This window comes from Rhinoraja longicauda, chromosome 27 (genome assembly GCF_053455715.1).
Source record: "Rhinoraja longicauda isolate Sanriku21f chromosome 27, sRhiLon1.1, whole genome shotgun sequence".
Classification (NCBI taxonomy): Eukaryota; Metazoa; Chordata; class Chondrichthyes; order Rajiformes; family Arhynchobatidae; genus Rhinoraja; species Rhinoraja longicauda.
Genome location: NC_135979.1, coordinates 8,536,086 through 8,558,784, shown reverse-complemented (window position 1 = coordinate 8,558,784; position 22,699 = coordinate 8,536,086). Strand labels below are relative to the sequence as shown.

The 22,699-nt window shown below is 47.1% G+C and overlaps 1 protein-coding gene across 1 annotated transcript in view; it reads right to left on the bottom strand.

Annotated features, from left to right (window-relative positions):
* Nucleotides 1-21,871, bottom strand: part of LOC144606586 (membrane-bound glycerophospholipid O-acyltransferase 2-like) — a 71,522-nt gene extending 49,651 nt beyond the window's left edge. Inside the window, exons 1-2 of the mRNA XM_078422832.1 lie at nucleotides 21,788-21,871; nucleotides 9,357-9,502 (exon numbers count right to left, since the gene is read on the bottom strand). Of these exons, the coding sequence (XP_078278958.1) occupies nucleotides 9,357-9,502; nucleotides 21,788-21,859 (218 nt within the window). The 5' untranslated portion in view covers nucleotides 21,860-21,871. The remainder of the gene's footprint in view (nucleotides 1-9,356; nucleotides 9,503-21,787) is intronic.
* Nucleotides 21,872-22,699: the final 828 nt, after the last annotated feature.

The window sequence follows — 22,699 nt, the reverse complement described above, 5'->3', positions numbered from 1 at the left end:
ATTAAAGATAAATAGATAATTAAATAATTAAATAAATAGACGGAGGTGCCGCAGACAGATCAGATCACCACAACATGCAGAGCAAAGAGCTGGGAAATAGAATATCCGCCTAATTGCAAAAGCGTACGCGCAAAAAGACAAACATAAGGAGAAAATTCTCCAGGAAAACCCAGAGGTCCTCTACGTTGATTACGTCCAACATCAAGGGAGTAGGAAGAAGAATAACGTAATATTCTTCACTAACTACATCCATTCATGGAGAGACACTTATAATTGACTTCAGAAAAACCAGTGCAGAATACGACCCACTCGACATCAATGGGGTCTGTGTGGAAAGGGTACCCGCTTTCAGGTTCCTGGGTACGCACGTCGCAGAGGATCTTACCTGGTCTACCAACACCATCACCACAGTGAAGAAGGCACAGCAGAGACTTCCACTTCCTGAGGATCCTCAGGAAAACCAACCTGCAGGAGAAGCTCATGATGTCCTTCTATCGCTGCTCCATCGAGAGTGTGCTGGCATACTGTATAACCACATGGTATGCCAGCTGCTCAGAAAAGGACAGGAAGGCCCTTCAGAGGGTCATCACGACGGCCCAGAAGATCATCGGCTGCTCACTGCCCTCCCTGGAGCACCTGTTCAGCCTACGCTGCCTCAGTAGAGCAGGCAAAATAATAAAAGATCCATCCCACCCCGGCCACCGTCTGTTTGTTCATCTGCCCTCTGGTCGACGTTTCAGGTCGATCAAATCCCGAACAAACAGACTTAAGAACAGTTTTTACCCCAGGGCCATACGAGAACTGAACACTACCTTCTGCACTAGGCAACACTGTTAAAAAATCTTTTGTACTTAATATAATTGTATTTATTTGTTTTTGCATTTATTGCATATATGTTTTTACGCACCGTCAGGATTGGCTATTTTTTAATTTCGTTGTACTCGTTGCAATGACAATAAATGAATATTATATTATTATTATTATTATAACTACCCACACGTCCATAGAGAGGGTATCGGACATGGGGGCAGACTGAAAGAATGTAAAGATCACAACCTAGACAAAGATCACCCTCTCCTTACTATTTCCTACTACAATGGAGGTAAGATTGTGATACAGGGAAATACAGAAAAACTTGGGCTCTTTTGAAGAGGTTTTCCTCCTGCTAAAAGAGAAGGTGAACAAAATAAGGACCGATACCCACCAGGATAATTACGAAGACAAGAGCCCACCAGAGATAACTGCTGCCCCTGGCCAATCTCTACCCCTCCTACACCTTATAACTCAAACCACCAGCTGAGAGAGAGTCTGGCCCAGATAGAACTTGAATTCACGGAGTTCAAACAAGCACAGGCAAAGTACTCCCACCAGCTGAAAGAGGACTTCAGACGGTTGATGGCGAAAAATGAGACCACCACCTCTGAGATGAAGAGAACTCTGGAAGAGCTGAGACAAGAAAACTGTGCACTCCGTGCCCAAATAACCAGAATGAAGGAGGACATAAATAAGCAAGGAAAATAATTTAACAACAGCTCCAAAATGCCAGGAACAATCACTTAGAAGTTCCAAAAAGGGGACACACGAAATGACACAGAGCCCATTTGTTGCCCACCTCACTATGGCCGCCCAAACCTCTCTGATCTGCACTCAGCCCACCAATACATCACCACTGGACACCCCTCCTGTAACACAGCCTGCTCCAGGAACACAGTCGACAGGCAAACCCCATCTCAGCCCTACCCAACCTCCTACCTCCCAGTCTGAAAAGAAACACCCCCAGGTAGTCCTACTGACTGCTCCAGGGACACAGTCAACAGGCAAACCCCATCTCAACCCTACCCAACCTCCTACCTCCCAGTCTGAAAAGAAACACCCCAGGTAGTCCTACTGACTGCTCCAGGGACACAGTCAACAGGCAAACCCCATCTCAACCCTACCCAACCTCCTACCTCCCAGTCTGAAAAGAAACACCCCCAGGTAGTCCTACTGACTGACTCCAACGGGAAGTTTCTGGACCCCCAGAGGCTGTTCCCAGGTCGCCAGGTACTAGTTAAAACGTGCAACACCACAGACCATGCAATGAGGGTCTTGAACAAAGATACCATCGGAAGCCCTCAATACCTTGTGATCCATACGGGCATGAATGATCTGCGCACCCTACGCCATGGCACTGCTGGGGCAATAAAGAGGATGGCAGTCAAGGCCAGTAAGGAATTCCCTGATTCGAAGATCGTGATCTCTACCCTGCTGCCCAGGACGGACCACCCCACCCCATGTGATCCACAACACCAACATGGAGATCAGCAGAGGACGTGCCGCCCTCCCTAACGTCCAAGTGGCCCACCACCCAACCATCGGTACATGGGACCTCCATGACGGAATACATCTAAACAGACAGGGGGTGAGGGGCCTTTGCAAAGAACCTAAAAGATACTGCCCTGGGACGCAACCTTCCCACCCCCTCGATCAATGGGAACCCAAGAGGCCAACCCGGATTCCCTCCCCCTCACTACCTTCGGACCACCTCCCCAAACTGCGAGGAGACACAACAGTCCTGCATGGACCGCCATTGCCCCCGGCCCACCTCCTCAGCCTCAGCCACAGCCGCCGACCACCCCGGAGATGGGAGAGATCAGGAAGCTACTGCACGCCCTGTGCTCCCAACTCTTGTGGTAAAACAAAACCAACACATATATATAATACAGTCCCTCCGAGTGACTGAAAAAAGGAAAAAAGCATAAGATTGCATTGAATTAGTATTGTTAATATTGTTGATATTACTATTAATATTGTTGATATTGCTATTTTTAATATTGTTATTATTACTAGGTGGCAGTCCGAACCTGCCTTACCACGGCATACCAATTTTTTTACCTAAAATTTTACCTAACATTCCCCATTTATAGAAACAATTGGTGTTTTCACACTTGTCCCACAAAATGGGTTTTTTGTTTTTCTCCAAAGAGAAAAAAGAAAGATATATAAGTAAAAATAAATGAGTTCATTCCATATAAGCTGCTGGAATATCCAGGGTCTCTACTCCTCAACCTTCGGGATGAAGAGTAGGAACCCTGACTTCCTAAAGCTCATAGAAGATACTGATATAATGATATTAACAGAAACATGGCACCGAAAGGATCCGTTTACTCACTGCCCTCAGGGTATCATGAAGTCATGGTGTCCTCAGTAATAATTACTAATATACATAAGGGCAGAACTTGGTGTGGTACAAGGGAGAACTAGCCAGTCACATTACATCAATAAAACAGGGGAAATCACATATATGGCTGAAACTAGATAAAGAAATTGGAATAACTGAGGTAGATACATATCTATGTGCTGTCTACACACCCCCAATGGAATCACCATACTTTGAGGAGGATCTATTTGAAACTCTCCACACGGAAATCAACCATTTCCAGGCCCAGGGAAATGTGCTACTATGTGGGAACTTGAATGCAAGGACCGGATGTGAACCCGATTTCATAGACCCACAGGGCAACAACCATGAGTTCGGTCAAACCCCCTTGTACGTCACACCAACCATCACCAACCGGAACAACCTTGACTGTGAAATAAATAAAAGTGGCAGAGAGGTAGTGCATCTCTGTCGAGCCTTGGGCCTATATATAGTTAATGGTAGGTTCAGAGGGGACTCGATGGGGAGGTTCACATATTCCTCAGCTCTTGGGTCTAGCATGGTGGACTATGCAATCACTGATATGGACCCCTGCACTATTAGTGCATTCACTGTGAGGCAGCAGTCCCCTCTCTCAGACCATAGCCAAATCAACGTGTACCTAAAATTCTCTGCTCAAATTAAAGACGTAAAAAGGAAGCCCAGTAAGCTCCATAAACTAAATCAGACATACAGATGGACTCCAGACAGTGGAGATAAATTCATCATGGCCCTGAACTCACCCGATCTCACCAATAAAATATCGAAATTTAAGACAAACCCATATGAGACTACCAGAGATGGTGTAAACATGGCCATAAATGACATTAATATGATCTTTCACAAGGCAGCAATCAAAGCTGACTTTGTAAAACAGAAGAGGAAAATCATCAAAAAACGCAACCATGAAAAATGGTTTGACTACGAGTGCAAAAATGTCAGAAAACATCTGAGGAAAATATCAAATCAAAAACACCGCCAACCAAACAATTCGGACTTACGTATTAGATATAGTGAAACCCTTAAAAGATATAAACACACTATTAGGAACAAAAAACAAAACTACACCCATCAAAGACTTGAAGAAATTGAAGACTCCATAAATCAAAACAAATTCTGGGAAATGTGGAATAACCTGGGCACAACAAAACCACAAACATTACCAACTCAAGATGGTGATACCTGGAGGGCATATTTCAAAGATCTGTATAAAGATATTCAAGAAATAAAATAAACTCAAACTACTCTTATATCAGAGAAAAACTCCAAACATTAGAAACAACAATTAAAGACTATCAAAAACCCTCTCGACTTCCCAATCACTCCAGAAGAATTGGCCATAAAAATAAAATCTCTCCACTCAAAGAAAGCTTGTGGTCCAGACAGCATTAAAAATGAAATGCTTAAATATAGCACTCCGGAGATGCAGAACATAATGCTTAGGCTGTTCAACATCATATTACGTTCAGGTTATTTTCCCAATATTTGGTGTCAAGGGCTTATTTCGCCCATTTATAAGAGTGGAAACAAATCAGATCCAAACAATTATCGTGGCATCTGTGTCAGTAGCTGCCTAGGGAAGTTAGGGAGAGAGGGAGGGAGAGGGAGAGGGAGAGGGAGAGGGAGAGGGAGAGGAGAGGGAGAGGGAGAGGGAGAGGGAGGGAGGGAGAGGGAGGGGGAGGGGGGAGAGGGAGAGGGAGAGGGAGAGGGAGAGGGAGAGGGAGAGGAGAGGGAGAGGGAGAGGGAGAGGGAGAGGGAGAGGGAGAGGGAGAGGGAGAGGGAGAGGGAGAGGGAGAGGGAGAGGGAGAGGGAGAGGGAGAGGGAGAGGGAGAGGGAGAGGAGAGGGAGAGGGAGAGGGAGAGGGAGAGGGAGAGAGAGAGAGAGGGAGAGAGGGAGAGAGAGAGAGAGAGAGAGAGAGAGAGAGAGAGAGAGAGAGAGAGAGAGAGAGAGAGAGAGAGAGAGGAGAGAGAGAGAGAGAGAGAGAGAGAGAGAGAGAGAGAGAGAGAGAGAAAGAAAGGGAACATGCATTTCCATTGCACTTTTTCACAACATTAAGCACTTCACATCTGATAAAGTAACCATGATGGGCAATAATCTAAGGAAAGGTCATTTCAATACTGCAAGCCCCCCTCTTCCCCCCCCCCCCCAAAGAATCCCACCAATGTAAGTGATGCTCACATTTGAGAGATATTACTTGAACAATATGTTTTGACCAGGATAACAAGGAAATCCCATTGCTGCCTTCAGAAGAGTACCGTTCAGACCACACACAGAAGGCAGAAACGGCTTGGTTTAATGCTTCATCCAAACAGAAGCAACTCTGACAGTAAACGTGGACTGTTAGCTTCAACTACGGTCAAGTTTCTGGAGCGGAGTTATGCCCCACATCCATCCATCCATGTGGAAGCTCCAAAAACCACAGCCCGACAACCACGACTATAATCGACCACTATGTCCTGGCCACAGGCACGGTGCATGTGGAACTGGGATATCCCGAAAATATGCTGGAGCCAAGCACGTCATCAACCAGCATATTATGGCGGACGGGAATATCCCAGAGAATTGCTCGTAAGAGTGAGTGCCAGTGGCAACATCGATGAGGTGATACTGCTGGATTGAGACCAAAGGTTCCAGCTAAGGGTTTCTTTCAAAACAACCCTTGTTCTTAAGAATTTGGGAATGCTGTGCTTATTGCCTGCCCCATGTTATCGGCAGTGGTCTGGACTCATTATTGTCCAGTGCATCATCAGGACACAGTGAAAACTTTTATTTTGTGTCCTATCGAGGTAAATCAGACAACGCAGAAAGATCTACAGCCTAGAACTGAAGAAGGGTCTCGACCCGAAACGTCACCCATTCCTTCTCTCCCGAGATGCTGCCTGACCCGCTGAGTTACTCCAGCATTTTGTGTCTACCTACAACCTAGAACCATCAGGCCATTGAACACTACAACGTCCAAATAGGCCGCAAACTATATAGAGTACATTATTTACACACGATTATTGTCCATTTATTTGTCTGTTATAGAAATATATACGTATAACAAACAATGTTGTTGTGTGGTAACATATATTACATATATTAGTCAAGGAAAGTTATGGCTCACTGGTGTTAATTCCTGTTGCTATTTGTGATAAGTCCCACTGTGTACACAAAACTGTTACAACTGTTCGTTTCGTTGGGTTGCTGCTGTCTAAATTACCTAAATTATTGCATCGTATGGGAGGCGCATTCCCAATCTCGTTGTACCCCTGGGTACAATGACAATAAAGATATATTGTATTGTATTGTATTGTATTGTATTATATGGTAATATCATATCATATCATATCATATCATATATATACAGCCGGAAACAGGCCTTTTCGGCCCTCCAAGTCCGTATATATTATGGTAGTGTATATTATATTTATAACAGACAGTGGCTATGTATGGTAATATATATATATATATATGGTGGGGGCATGATGGCTGAGTTACTCCAGCATTTTGTGTCTATCTTCTAATAGTTTTGAACGTCTGGCTGTGAAGAGGGATTGAGACACTAAGGCTTTGGATTAGTCAAGGAAAGTTATGGCTCACTGGTGTTAATTCCTGTTGCTATTTGTGATAAGTCCCACTGTGTACACAAAACATAGACACAAGAATTAGCAATCCGACACCACATTGCAGCCGATGTAGCCTGGAGACTGCATCATTGCTCAGTAATGGAGGGGCAGTCCCCTTCAGTAAGAGACACAAAATGCTGCAGTAACTCAGCGGGACTGGCAGCATCTCTGGAGAGAAGGGACGGGTGACGTTTCGGGTCAAGACCCTTCTGCAGAGCGGGGGGTGGGGGGGGGTGAGGGCAGAGGAGGTGGGGGTGAGGATGGACGATGGTGGGGGTGAGGATGGAGGGGGTGGGGATGAGGGTAGAGCGGGGGGGTGAGGGTGGAGTGGGTGGGAGTGGGGGCGGGGATGGGGGTGGGAGTGGTGGTGGGGGTGAGGGTGGAGGGGGTGGGGGTGAGGTTGGAAGGATGGGGGCGAGGGTGATGGTGGTGGGGTTGAGGGTGAAGGGGGTGGGGGTGGAAGGGGTGGGGTGAGGGTGGAGTGGGTGGGAGTGGGGCCGGAGGTGGGGATGAGGGTGGAGGGGATGGAGTTGAGGGTGAAGGGAGTGGGGGTGAGGATGGAGGGGGTGGGGATGAGGGTGGGGTGGGTGGGGATGAGCATGGAGTGGGTGGGAGTGGGGGCGGGGGTGGGAGTGGAGGGGGTGTGAGGGTGGAGCGGGTGGGGATGGGTATGAGTGTTGGGGGTGTGGGTGAGGGTGGAGGGGGTGGGGGTGAGGGTGGGGTTGGAGGGATGGGGGCGAGGGTGATGGTGGTGGGGTTGAGGGTGAAGGGGTGGGGGTGAGGGTGGAAGGGGTGGGGATGAGGGTGGAGTGGGTGGGAGTGGGGGTGGGGGGTGGGCGTGGGTGTGGGGATGGAGTGGGTGGGGGAGAGGGTTAATGGTGGTGGCAGAGACACAATAACGAGTTCCTTACCGACCTCCTTAGTCAAGATGTGCCCCAAAGGTTTGATATTTTTGAAGGAGCAATAAGGATCAGGTATTTATTCACAAAATGCTGGAGTAACTCAGCGGGTCAGGCAGCATCTCAGGAGGGAAGGAATGGGTGACGTTTCGGGTCGAGACCCTTCTTCAGACTGATCAGGGAGGTGTATGAGAGAATGTTTGCTGAAAAAATGAATGTATTCGATGCCCTATATTTTGGAACAAAGAACTGAAAATAAATGGGTAAATTATTTTGTTGGAGTTGGACTCATGCAGAACAAGGAGGCCATTCAGTCTCCTGTAACTGTGCCAGCTTGCTGGTCATGCTTTGCGATTACTCTCTCTCCCCCAGCACTTTCAACACAACGCTGCAAATGACTCCTTTTGAATTTCCATTTGACAGTTTCCACTGGATCTGTTTCTACTGCCTTTTCCAGCAGCACGTTCCAGATCAGAACAACATGCTTCGTAAAATTATTCACTTTTATGTCTCTGATGGTTCTTTTGCAAAAAAAAAATTAACTCTCTGCCCCCTGGTTCCCCGGCTCTCTTTCTGTAAGGAGGTATTTCCATCTTATCCATCCCTTCAGTGCTGCCAGCACTAAAATCTGAGTTTAATCTGTGGCGTGCAACTGGAAACGAGCTCAGATTCACCACTTCCCTCCAGTTACCGAGCAGCTGGTGACACAGCGGAAGGGTTGCTGCCTGACAGAGCCAGGGTCCCGGGATCGATCCTGACTACGGGTGGTGTCTGTGCGGAGTTTGTACCTTCACCCCTGCGTGGGTTTTCTCCGAGATCTTCGCTTTCTTCCCACGCACCAAAGGCGTACAGGTTTGTAGGTTATTTGGCTTGGTATAAATGCGAAATTGTCCCCCGGTGTGTGTCGGGTAGGTTTAATGTGTGGGGATCGCTGGGCGGTGCGGACTCGTTGGGCAGAAGGGCCGGTGACCGCGCCGTGTCTCTAGACTAAACATGTCTTTCGCCCGTGGGAGCAACCAAGCGCCTCGACACTGGCAGAACGTGCAAACTCCACGTCGCCAGCATCACGGATCAGGACTGAGCCTGGATCAATGGGAGAACAGCACTCTCTTCAGCACCACTGTGCCTTCCTGCATGGCATAAAACTACAGCCCCACTGTGTCAATTGGTTGTTCAAACTAGCAGAAATGTTGGTACCCAAACTCCAAACTCCGGCATTTTCGGTTGATGATAAACCTCCTGCCTCTGTTGGAGACAGGGTTGCCAACTTCCTCGCTCCCAAATACGGGACAAAGGGTGACGTCACCGCCCCGCGCCCCACGTGATTTCACCCAGCCAGCGGCCACGTGCTCCCGCTCCACCAATGGCGGCCGCGATTGGTGGAGCGGGAGCATGTGGCCGCTGGCTGGGTGAGGTCACGTGGGCGCGCGGGGCGGTGACGTCACCCTTTTGTCCCTTATTTGGGAGCGAGGAAGTTGGCGACCCTACCAATACGGGACAAGGGCGGTCCCGTACGGGACAAACTAATTTAATACGGGGATGTCCCGGCTAATAATGGACAGTTGGCAACCCTAGTTACAGAACCCCTCAATGCCAGCTGCAGCGTTTCGACGATGCTCCATGGGAAATGAAGAGCTCGGCTACTCCGGGTGATTTGACTCCATGACTCACCTGCCAAAGCAGAAGAAAGCAAAGTGAAGGCCCAGCAGGGTGACGACCACGTGCCTGATGGCATGGCTGGTTTTGCTTGGGTGCAGGTAGTACCGAAAGGACACGGCCGCAAACAATCCAAAAAACTGGCACATGGCAAAGTTCACCTGCAGAGGAAAGGAAAATTATTCTCTGCGACTTTGTAAACGTTGTAAATTGGAAAACAACTGCACAGCAAAACAATAGGTATAATAAGAAGATAACTGCAGATGCTGGTACAAATCGATTTATTCACAAAATGCTGGAGTAACTCAGCAGGTCAGGCAGCATCTCGGGAGAGAAGGAATGGGTGACGTTTCGGGTCGAGACCCTTCTTTAGACTCAAAACAACTTGTATTTACACGATGCGTTGAATACAAGGACAATATCCGAAGGTGCACAGAAAACATAGACAACATAGAAAACAGGTGCAGGAGTAGGCCATTCGGCCCTTTGAGCCTGCACCGCCATTCAATATGATCATGGCCGATCATCCAACTCAGTATCCCGCACCTGCCTTCTCTCCATACCCCCTGATCCCTTTAGCCACAAGGGCCACATCCAACTCCCTCTTAAATATAGCCAATGAACTGGCCTCAACTACCTTCTGTGGCAGAGAATTCCACAGATTCACCACTCTGTGTGAAAAAAAAAGCTTTTTTAGCATCTCCACAGTGAAGGTCAGATTAATTAGCACCAAGTGACACGAAGGAGCACTAGAGACCCAGGTTCCATCCTGACCTTGGGTGCTGTCTTTGTGGAGTTTGCACGTTCTCCCCGTGACCGCGTGGATTTTCTTCCGGGTGCTGCCACATTCCAAACATAGACAATAGAATAGACAATAGGTGCAGGAGGAGGCCATTCGGCCCTTCGTGCCAGCACCGCCATTCAATGTGATCATTCTCAATCAGTACCCCGTTCCTGCCTTCTCCCCATACCCCCTGACTCCGCTATCCTTAAGAGCTCTATCTAGCTCTCTCTTGAATGCATTCAGAGAATTGGCCTCCACTGCCTTCTGAGGCAGAGAATTCCACAGATTTACAACTCTCTGACTGAAAAAGATTTTCCTCATCTCCGTTCTAAATGGCCTACCCCTTATTCTTAAACTGTGGCCCCTTGTTCTGGACTCCCCCAACATTGTGAACATGTTTCCTGCCTCTAACGTGTCCAACCCTTTAATAATCTAAAACGTTTCGATAAGATCCCCTCTCATCCTTATAAATTCCAGTGTATGTGCAGGTTTGTACATTAATTGACCTCTCCAAATTGTCCTCGGATGTGTAGGGAGTGGATGAGAAAGTGGATAATGTAGAACTAATGTGAACGGGCGATCGACGGTCAGTGTGGACTCAGTGCGTCGAAGGGCCCGTTTTCATGCAGTGTTTTTCAATCTATCAGGTATTGGGACAAGGTAGACACAGAATGCTGGAGTAACCGAGCGGGTCAGGCAGCATCTCGGGAGAGAAGGAATGGGTGACGTTTCGGCTTGAGACCCTTCTTCAGTCTGAAGTTACTCCAGTATTTTGTGTCTACCTTCGATTTTAACCAGCATCTGCAGTTTTTCTCCTACACAAGTATTGGGACAAAGAGCTTAATCCAGCAGATAGATGTTAACAAAGTATTTTAGAGGACGACAGAGGCCAATGATGTTAGACTTTATAGAAACCGAGCAGAAACAGACCCTTCGGATCACCGAGCCTGCGTGATCAGCGAACACACCGCACACTGGCACTGTCTACACACTGGGGGCACTTTTCAATTTTACCAAAGCTAATTAACCTACAATCCTTTACATCTTTGGAATGTACGAGGAAACGGAGCACCTCGAGAAAACCCACATGGTCATAGGGAAAAGGTGCAAATTCCGTACAGACAGCACCCGCAGTCAGGATAGAACTGGCGTTCCACTGTGCCGCTCCTAATGTGAATGTTAATGTTGGGAATCCCAGGCGAAAGAAGACATGATCTGAGGAAGAGTCCCGACCCCAAACGCCACCTATTCCGTTTCCCACAGGGATGCTGCTTGACCCGCTGAGTTACTCCAGCACTTTGTGTCTATCTTCAGAGGGCATAGTCATCGCTGCTGGCTTGACGGAGATCAAGGAGCATGGATCTGTGGAGAAACCTACGGTGGGACCAGTCTGAGGAAGCATTTGCAAAATAGAATTTGATTTTTTGCAACTGAATCAAGTCTAAAATAGGGCTGAGGATGATATTATACAGTATATATATATATATATTTAGTAGCAGTGGCGATATCCATGAAGTCCTTCTGTTGCCATCTACCCCATGCCAAAGGGTTGGGTTCTGCTTTTGTTTTAACCAATTTAAAGTCACTTGTCCTAATAACTCCTAATGTGAAAAAGATATTTTTTTTAAATGTACTTTGATGATGTCTTCTCCGTGAAGCACTCGAGATGATTTTACCAGAATTAAATAGCAATATAAATTAAGTTTGTATCAAAAATTGGTTGTCCTCTAATCATCTGTGGAATTCTCTGCCTCAGAAGGCAGTGGAGGCCAATTCTCTGAATGCATTCAAGAGAGAGCTAGATAGAGCTCTTAAGGATAGCGGAGTCAGGGGGTATGGGGAGAAGGCAGGAACGGGGTACTGATTGAGAATGATCAGCCATGATCACATTGAATGGCGGTGCTGGCTCGAAGGGCCGAATGGCCTCCTCCTGCACCTATTGTCTATTGTCTATTACGTATGTAAGATTCCCAATTTGCAAGATGAACAGAAACAAGATCACTCATACAGTCTTCCTGCTGCGTGTTACAATGACCACCACTGCTCGACACTCATTCATTACACTGGACTACAGGAAACATTTTCATGATCACAACGAGATGATTCATTTTCTCCACTTCCTTCACTTGTTCAACGGAAAGTTTCATGATGTCAGCTCAAAGATTAGGCATCAGTAGAGACTGAGGTGATGCTCAAAGCACCCTTTCTCCAAGTGATGCAACTTAATAAGAGAAGCAACATTAACAGGGAAATTAGTTTAATACATTGTGTAACGATGGCTGATCCGTGCACCTTCAAGGTGCAGGAAGGAACGGCAGACGCTGGTTTACACCAAAGATAGACACAAAATGCTGGACCAGCTCAGCAGGGCAGGCAGCATCTCTGAAACATAGAAACATAGAAAACAGGTGCAGGAGTAGGCCATTCGGCCCTTCGAGCCTGCACCGCCATTCAATATGATCATGGCTGATCATCCAACTCAGTATCCTGTACCTGCCTTCTCTCCACACCCCCTGATCCCTTTAGCCACAAGGGCCACATCTAACTCCCTCTTAAATATAGCCAATGAACTGGCCTCAACTACCCTCTGTGGCAGAGAATTCCACAGATTCACCACTCTCTGTGTGAAAAAAAACTTTCTCATCTCGGTCCTAAAAGACGTCCCCTTTATCCTTAAACTGTGACCCCTTGTTCTGGACTTCCCCAACATCGGGAACAATCTTCCTGCATCTAGCCTGTCCAACCCCTTAAGAATTTTGTAAGTTTCTATAAGATGAAGAAGGGTCTCGACCCGAAACATCATATGTTCCTTCTCTCCAGAGAAGCTGCCTGTCCCGCTGAGTTACTCCAGCATCTTGTATCTATCTTTCAAGCATCTTCAATCTGAGTTACCCCATTCCTGTATAGGACCACAGATTGTTTGCGTAAAAATCGCTGCCAAGGCCAACAGTTATCGCAACTTTCTAATTGCCCTGAAGAAGCTGAAAAACGCGAAGCCTTGAAATATTGTGATGGACACGGTGAAGATTTATTTGGGGATTTAGCACCGTGATAATGTTCCAGCAAGAGGTTTCAAAGTTAGAATACAGATGCTCCCCGACTTACGTAAGGGCTACGTCCTGTGGATTCTTGCGTAAGTCAGACGTTACTTACGTTGGAAGTAGAAGTGCTACTGCGCACACGTAAATTTACTATTTGATGCAGAGACCACGGGTGGAGCAAGGTGGAGACCACGGCGGGAGCTCCGAGCTGGAGACCACAGGGGGAGCTCCGAGCTGGAGACCACGGGGAGCTCCGAGCTGGAGACCATGGGGGGAGCTCCGAGCTGGAGACCAGGGGGGGAGCACCAAGGTGGAGACCACGGGGGGAGCTCCGAGCTGGAGACCAGGGGGGGAGCAAGGTGGAGACCATGGGGGGAGCTCTGAGCTGGAGACCACGGGAGGAGCTCCGAGCTGGAGACCACAGGGGGAGCTCCAAGGTGGAGACCACAGGGGAAGCTCCGAGCTGGAGACCAGAGGGGGAGCTCCGAGCTGGAGACCATGGGGGGAGCTCCGAGGTGGAGACCATGGGGGGAGCTCTGAGCTGGAGACCAGGGGGGGGAGCACCAAGGTGGTGACCACGGGGGGAGCACCAAGGTTGAGACCATGGGGGGGGGGGGGGAGGCTCCGGCAAGGAGACCACAAGGGGATCATCCACAAGAGTGGAGACCACGGGGGAAGCTCCGAGCTGGAGACCAGAGGGGGAGATCCGAGCTGGAGACCACGGGGGAAGCTCCGAGCTGGAGACCATGGGGGGAGCTCCGAGGTGGAGACCATGGGGGAGCAGAATTAAGCCATTCGGCTCATCACGTCTACTCTGCCATTTAATCATGGCTGATCTATCTCTCCCTCCTAACCCCATTCTCCTGCCTCCTCCCCATAACCCTTGAAACCCGTACCAATCAGGAATCTGTCTCTGCCGTAAATATATCCATAGTCTTCTGCGGCAGTGAATTCCACAGATTCACCACCCTCTGACGAAGGAAATTCCTCCTCATCTCCTTCCTACAGGAACGTCCTGTAATTCTGAGGCTATGACCACTGGTCCTAGACTCTCCCACTAGTGGAAACACCCTCTCCACATCCACTCTATCCAGGCCTTTCACTATTCGGTACGTCTCAAAGAAGTCCCCCTTCATCCTTCTGGAACTCCAGTGAGTAGAGGCCCAGTGGCTTCAAACACTCACCATAGGTTAACCCAAGTTGAAGAGTGCCTGGATAATGCATGTACTTTAGACATCAACAGCTACTTGGTCCATTAGTGAAGGTGTTCCAAATAACTTCACAGAAATGTTGTCAATAAGGTCGACAAACAAGTTACATAAAGCACATTTCAGAATGGATGAGAATGCACGTTTAAAGAAGTGTCTTAAAGAAGCAGGGATTGGAGAGTCGTTGAGACCAATGCTGAAGCTTCGGGTCAGATAGCTGAAGGTATCACCACTAATTGTAACAAAATTAAAGGTGAGGTACATACACAATGGTAACTTCTGAGGAATTATTTTTCTGCCCTGTTTTATAAAATTACTTCATTTTACATTGTGCACCAAAATATCGAATTGTAACTTTCAAAATAGATTTGGGGTTCTCTACTTTAAAAACTAAAAATTGGCAGGATAATACAGTAAAGGATAAGTGGTTCAAATTGAACAGTTATTTCAAAGCACTTGTCTAGATCCAATTAGATAAATAACCTCCTGCTCCCCTGATTATGATGAACTAAAAGTATCTCTTAAGATAGGGGTGAAATTGTGTTAAATCTCCAGGTCTGACTGTCACTTGAATATCAAACAGCTTAATTTACCCAGAATCTTAATATATTCAAGAGAGAGCTAGACATAGCATGTATTCAAGAGATAGTTAGATATAGCTCTTAGGGCTAACAGAATCAAGGAATATGGGGAGAAAGCAGGAATGGGGTACTGATTTTGGATGATCAGTCATGATCATACTGAATGGCGGTGCTGGCTCAAAGGGCCAAATGGCCTACTCCTGCATCTATTTTCAATGGTTCTATGTTTTTATGTTTCTACATTTCCCCACTGTAGATGAGCAATATGTTAATTGTCAATGATCATCATACCAGTATTATAAATTAAAATAAAATGGGGGTCACTAAATTGCTTTGCTCTTCGAAGAAGACGCACAGCCACATCAGCCATGGTGCTTTCCTTCTGTGTTGTGTGACTCTATACGTTGATGGGTCTAACTTGAATGTAAAGTTATTCTTTGGAACACCTGAGGCTGAGGGGAGGGCCTGACAGAAGGATATAACATTATGAGGGGCATTGATATGGTAGACAGTCAGAACCTTTTTTTTGACTGAATACTTCTAATATTTTCTGTTTTTGTTATGAGAGTCCAATGGGCAACACACTAGTTTCAGAAGGCACGTTCCATATAAAACAGGCAGGTCGGCCAACCAATGGCAAGAATTGGTAGGGGCGATGGAGAGAGATGATGTGATGAAACTTCCAGGAATAGGCTTGGCGGGCCAGAGTTGGTGGGCCAAGCAAAACGAGGGCCTATTGAGCCTCATTCCATGGGGAGTCACGGTGGCACAGCGGTAGATTTGCTGCCTTACAGTGCCAGAGACCCAGGTTTGATCCTGCTGTCAGTACGGAGTTTGTACATTCTCCCTGTGACTGCGTGGGTTTTCTCCGGGTGCTCCGGTTTCCTCCCACACTCCAAAGACGTACAGGTTTGTAGGTTTGCTTCGTCATTACCTTCTTCCAACCAACAATGATCTATTCTACATCTTCTCCGTGATCTCCATCCCCTTTGTCTTTCTTTCACACCTTGCACTTCCTTATCTATGTATCTCCCTCTCCCCGACATCAGTCTGAAGAAGGCTCTCGACCCCGGAACGTCACCCATCCCTTCTCTCCAGAGATGCTGCCTGTCCCGCTGAGTTACTCCAGCATTTTGTGTCTATCGCAGGTTTGTGCGTCAATTGGTTTTGGTACGTTGTAAAATGGTCCCCAGTGTGTGGGATAGTGTTAGTGTAAGGGGTGAACACTGTTTGGCATGGCCTCGGTTGGCCAATGGGCCTGTTTCCACGCTGTACCTCTAGAGTCTAAAAAGTCTAAAGTCACTGCATGTGGAAGTTTTAGTTTAGTTTCCACCATCACGAGTCACAGCCCTGGCCAGAGCACATTTGTAATGATATCAGACAGACCACAACTCATGTGCAGATTCTGACAGCCTAGACTGACAAGTCAGTTGATCAATTAACACACAGCCTCCAACCAAGTTTGAACATACGGTGGGTGGCGCAGCGGTAGAGTGGCTGCCTTACAGCGAATGCAGCGCCGGAGACTCAGGTTCGATCCTGACTACGGGCGCCGTCTGTACGGAGTTTGTACGTTCTCACCGTGACCTGCGTGGGTTTTCTCCGATATCTTCGGTTTCCTCCCACACTCCAAAGACGTGCAGGTTTGTAGGTTAATTGGCTGGGCAAATGTTAAAAATTCAAAAATTGTCCCTAGTGTGTGTAGGATAGTATTAATGTGCGGGGATCGCTGGGCGGCTCGGATCCGGTGGGCCGAAGGGCCTGTTTCCGCGCTGTATCTCTAAATCTAAATCTAAAAAATACCCCAAGACCTCACTAAAGAAAAGGCTTGCTTTTAAAATAAACATTGATCAAGACTTGAAGTTCATTGGTACAAACCAGCATTTATTGTGTATCCCTCAATGATGTTTTTTTGGGTTGAAATCTTTCGTAAGAATAATTATTTTCATTGCTTTGAATGGAAGATTCAGGATAATCAGACTGAGTGAACTATTTTCTCCCCAAGTCTTACAAGTAATAAATCATTCATTTAAAAGGGCACAGCATTTATGGTTTTTCTTACTGCTGTATCAACTGTTATGTTTAGTTATATTAAGTTTCCACACTATATCTCTAAACTAAACTAAAGATGCTGTGCGGAATCAGGCCCTTCGGCCCACTGGGCCAGCATCGAACATCGGTTCCCGTACACTACCACTATCCTACACACTAGGGACAATTTACAATTTTACCGAAGCCAATTGACCTACAAATTTGTACGTCCTTGGAATATCTACCTCTTTGGAGACCCTCGGACTATCTTTAATCGGACGTTTCCTTGCACTATACATTATTCCCTCTATCATGTATCTGTACACTGTGGATTGTAATCACGTGTAGTCTTTCCGCTGACTGGGCGGCACGGTGGCGCAGCGGTAGAGTTGCTGCTTTACAGCGAATGCAGCGCCGGAGACTCAGGTTCGATCCTGACTACGGGTGCTGCACTGTAAGGAGTTTGTACGTTCTCCCCGTGACCTGCGTGGGTTTTCTCCGAGATCTTCGGTTTCCTCCCACACTCCAAAGACGTACAGGTATGTAGGTTAATTGGCTGGGTAAATGTAAAAATTGTCCCTAGTGGGTGTAGGATAGTGTTAATGTACGGGGATCACTGGGCGGCACGGACTTGGTGGGCCGAAAAGGCCTGTTTCCGGCTGTATATATATGATATGATATGATAGCACGCAACTAAAGCTTTTCACGGTACCGTAGTACACGTGGCAATAAACTAAATCTAAAGCGGTTAATTTGTATCCTTAAATGCCTTTGAAAAGATAGTTGAACTGCCGGACACCATCTGATGAAAGTACGGTCAAAATGCAATTGAGTAAAGGGATGCAGGATTTAGACAAAGAAGGACTGGAGAAATATTTCCAAATCAAGAAATAGGGTGGCACAGCAGTAAAGTTGCTGCCTTACAACGTCAGAGACCTGGGTTCGATCCAGACTACAGGTGCTGTCTGTGGTGGACTAACTGTTCATTAGTGGTTAATCAAACAAGTTAAATACCTTCAGGCATTTGTGCACAGAAGTATATTTAAATGTAATATTCATGAGTGTTTACCATTGAACTTTTACTCAATCACAGCAAAATAACAAATAATGTACTTCCATTTCTTGTCATACACGCTAGCACCTTCCTGACTGAAGGTATCACAAAATGCTGGAGTAATTCAGCAGGTCAGGCAGCATCTCAGGAGAGAAGGAATGGGTGATGTATCGGGTCGAGACCCTTCTGAAGAATGTGACAATAAACTAAACTCATTTCCCTGCCTTCCTCACTGAAGTACTCGAGTCACTGTTTTCCTGCAAGTCAATACATGACACACTGGTCACCCTGAGGGGCACCTTCAGCAACAGACTGGTCCCACCAAGATGCAGCACAGAACGCCACAGAGATCCTTCTTCCCCGTGGCTATCAAACTGTACAACTCCTCCCCCTTCTGTCGTGGGGTAGACTGACCCTCCCCAATCTTTGCTCATCCCCAATCCTTTCCACTCGTCACTAGTTTCATGTACCTTGTTGTGGTTTATGACTGTTGGCAGATCAATTTCCCTCCTGGGATAAATAAAGTTCTGTCGTACCGTATCGGAATGAAATTGGAATTCATTGATTTTTGGGGATATTGGTTAATAGATAATCCTCCCCAAAAGATAAAAATCTTTGATCATTGATCAAAATTCTTTGATCTGCCTGCCATCTGTGGAATTCTCTGCCTCAGAAGGCAGTGGAGGCCAGTTCTCTGAATGCATTCAAGAGAGAGCTAGATAGAGCTCTTAAGGATAGCGGAGTCAGGGGGTATGGGGGAGAAGGCAGGAACGGGGTACTGATTGAGAGTGATCAGCCATGATCACATTGAATGGTGGTGCTGGCTCGAAGGGCCGAATGGCCTCCTCCTGCACCCATTGTCTATAATGCCACAGATACTTGGTCAGAAAGAAATGTCCGGACCCACAACTTTCCTGGATTATCGTTTCAATGAATGACCCTGATTTGCACCATTCCTTTCCACAAAGTGCCACGGCCAATTAGGTACTCTTGGAAGTGCTGCCATTTTTCCACGTTCCGCTGACTGGATGGAGCGCAACAAAAAGTTTCTTCACTGCACCTTGGATACATGTGACGATAAACTAAACTAAACCTAACCAAGCTAATGGCGGAAAGTGGCAGGCTGGCTGGCTGCACACAGCAAGATCCAACACACAGCAAGATCCAACACACAGCAAGATCCAACACACAGCAAGATCCAACACACAGCAAGATCCATCACACAGCAAAACAAGGTTCTTACAGATGGGTTTAAAAATATATATATTTTATAGACAATAGACAATAGACAATAGGTGCAGGAGGAGGCCATTCGGCCCTTCGAGCCAGCACCGCCATTCAGTGTGATCATGGCTGATCATTCTCAATCAGTACCCCGTTCCTGCCTTCTCCCCATACCCCCTGACTCCGCTATCCTTAAGAGCTCTATCCAGCTCTCAGTGGAATTGGCCTCCACTGCCTTCTGAGGCAGAGAATTCCACAGATTCACAACTCTCTGACTGAAAAAGTTTTTCCTCATCTCAGTTCTAAATGGCCTACCCCTTATTCTTAAACTGTGGCCCCTTGTTCTGGACTCCCCCAACATTGGGAACATGTTTCCTGCCTCTAACGTGTCCAACCCCTTAATAATCTTATACGTTTCAATAAGATCCCCTCTCATCCTTCTAAATTCCAGTGTATACAAGCCTAGTCACTCCAGTCTTTCAACGTATGATAGTCCCGCCATTCCGGGAATTAACCTAGTAAACCTACGCTGCATGCCATCAATAGCAAGAATTTTCTTAGAGGATAGTCTGGAGAACGACTGCCAAACAGTGTCATCTATATACTAAAACTCTACGTTTGTTATCTTGTTTGTGACTGAACTTCGGCCAAAACGGCACACGATAGCGCGACAATTTTAGGCCCATCTTACTCACCATTGTCACTTTTAGTCATAATGCAAGTAGTTTTATTGAATTCGGTGTTGTATTTTTTAAGTTATTCACATTTTTAAGTTTTAAAGGAGGGGAGGGGGAGGGAGGGGGAAGGGGGGAGTGGGGGAGAAGGGAGAGGGGAGGGAGGGGTGAGGAGAGAGGGGGAGGACAGGGTGCTGCCCCAATGCAGGAGAGATTTGGGCCCAACTTGGTCCACTTGGTCCAGTGGGTCATAAAGGCAAGAAACAGAAAGGGCTTCATTGTAATATTTGTCTTTAAACATGCCACAGAAGGTAGTTGAGGCCAGTTCATTGGCTATATTGGTCCAAAAATGCTCACCAAATCCACCCAAAACTTCATCCTCAACATTGATGGTCTCCCAGTATCCACCTCACCTCACATCCGGAATCTTGGAATCATCCTTGATCAAACCCTCTCCTTCGACAAACACATCAAACACATCACAAAGACAGCCTTCTTCCACCTCAAAAACATTGCCCGTCTCCGTCCATCCCTCTCCTCCACAGCTGCAGAAACCCTCATCCACGCCTTCATCACCTCCCGTCTGGACTACTGCTATGGCGCACCCTCAAAAATCATCAATAAACTTCAATACATTCAAAACTCCGCTGCCCGTCTACTCACACACACCTCGATCCGTGACCATATCACCCCCGTCCTTTATAAACTCCACTGGCTCCCCATCCCCCAGAGAATCCAGTACAAAATCCTCCTCATAACCTACAAAGCCCTCCATAACCTGGCCCCATCCTACCTGACCGACCTCCTCCACAGGCACACTCCCACCTGCACCCTCCGCTCTGCCGCTGCCAATCTCCTATCCCCCCACATCCGGACTAAACTCAGATCCTGGGGGGACAGGGCTTTCTCCATCGCTGCTCCCACCCTATGGAACTCACTACCCCAAACCGTTAGAGACTCCCCCACACTCACCACATTCAAAACATCGCTGAAGTCTCACCTGTTCAGCACTGCCTTCAACCACTGAAGGTCACCTCACCTACTGTCTCCTTTCTCTGTTCATTTATTTATTTACTTATTTATCTATTTATTAATTTCCCTATGTTCTCAAAATCTCTGTAAAGCGTCTTTGAGTATATGAAAAGCGCTATATAAATAAAATGTATTATTATTATTATTATTATATTTAAGAGGGAGTTAGATGTGGCCCTTGTGGCTAAAGGGATCAGGGGGGTATGGAGCGAAGGCAGTTACAGGCTACTGAGCTGGATGATCAGCCATGATCATATTGAATGGCGGTGCAGGCTCGAAGGGCCGAATGGCCTACTCCTGCACCTATTTTCTATGTTTCTATGTTTCTATGATCTCTGCAGCACAGTGTTGCCTGGTAGAACCAGTCTGAATTTAATGCTCTGGCCCTGCACCTTAACCCACAACCTTTTGACACTGGGAGGAACAAAGCTGACACCAAATTCAGCTCTGAATTGAGTCAGAAGAAAGTTGTCCAGACCCGAAACGCCACCCATCCTTTTTTTTTTTAACTCCAGAGATGCTGCCGGCTGACCGTCTGAGTTGTTACTCCAGCACTCTGTGTGTGTGTCCATCACCTTCGCTGTAAAAACCAGCATCTGCAATTTCTTTCCTACACCAAAAAAGTCCACCCCCACACAACTGAACTGATCAATCACCACGCTTCACAGAGAGGAGAACTGACAGACTTTTGTCTTACAGGCAAAACAAAAAAAAACACACACACACACATTTCAAAAGTTTGAAAGCAGAATTTTGTTTGAAAGCAGAATTTTGTTTGTTTTAAAAAAAACTCTGACCATCTCGAGTTTGTTAGTACCTGCTCTATGGGTAGACGGAGTGCCTTGCTGAGGGGCAGGAGCAAGTCGGATCCACTGCTGCTGGACTGCATGGTCGTTCTCCTCTAAAGTCTCCTGCAACTGACCTGAATGAAACTCACACACAACTCGGAGATCAGTCGCGCAGACTAGACTCACTGCTCCGCCCTAGTTTGACCCAGCCCAACATCACCCGCACAAACCCTTTAAAGCCGGGGTGGGGGGTGGGTTGCCTTGTGGGGGTGGGCGACTTAAGAGATCTTTTTTAAACCACAATTCAACCGCAAAAGGACTCCCCCCCCCCCCCCCACCGCGATTTTCCAGGAGGATCCATACTTTCAAGGGTGGGTCGTTGACACAACTGGTACCACAGCACACCCTGATGGTCACTCTGGTAGGACAACAACTGCTTCAAACCCAAGGGAGACACAAAAAATGCTGGAGTAACTCAGCAGCATCTCAGGAGGGAAGGAGATGGGGTGGAGAGTGATGTCAGGGGGAGAGGGAGATACATAGATAAGGAAGTGTCAGGTGTGAAACCAGGACAAAGAGGATGGGGATCACGGGAAGATGTGGAATAGATCATTCGTCACCCCATTCCCTCTCTCCTGAGATGCTGCCTGACCCGTCTGAGTTACTCCAGCATTTTGTGAATAAATACCTTCGATTTATTTATTTTCTTATATATCGGTTATTTTCTTACACTTGTGTCCCCTGATCTAAGGTGTTTATTCACAAAATGCTGGAGTAACTCAGCAGGTCAGGCAGCACCTCAGGAGAGAAGGAATGGGTGACGTTTCCGAAACATCACACATTCCTTCTCTCCTGAGATGCTGCCTGACCTGCTGAGTTACTCCAGCATTTTGTGAATGAAACGAAGTGTGAAGAAGGGTCTCGACCCGAAACGTCACCCA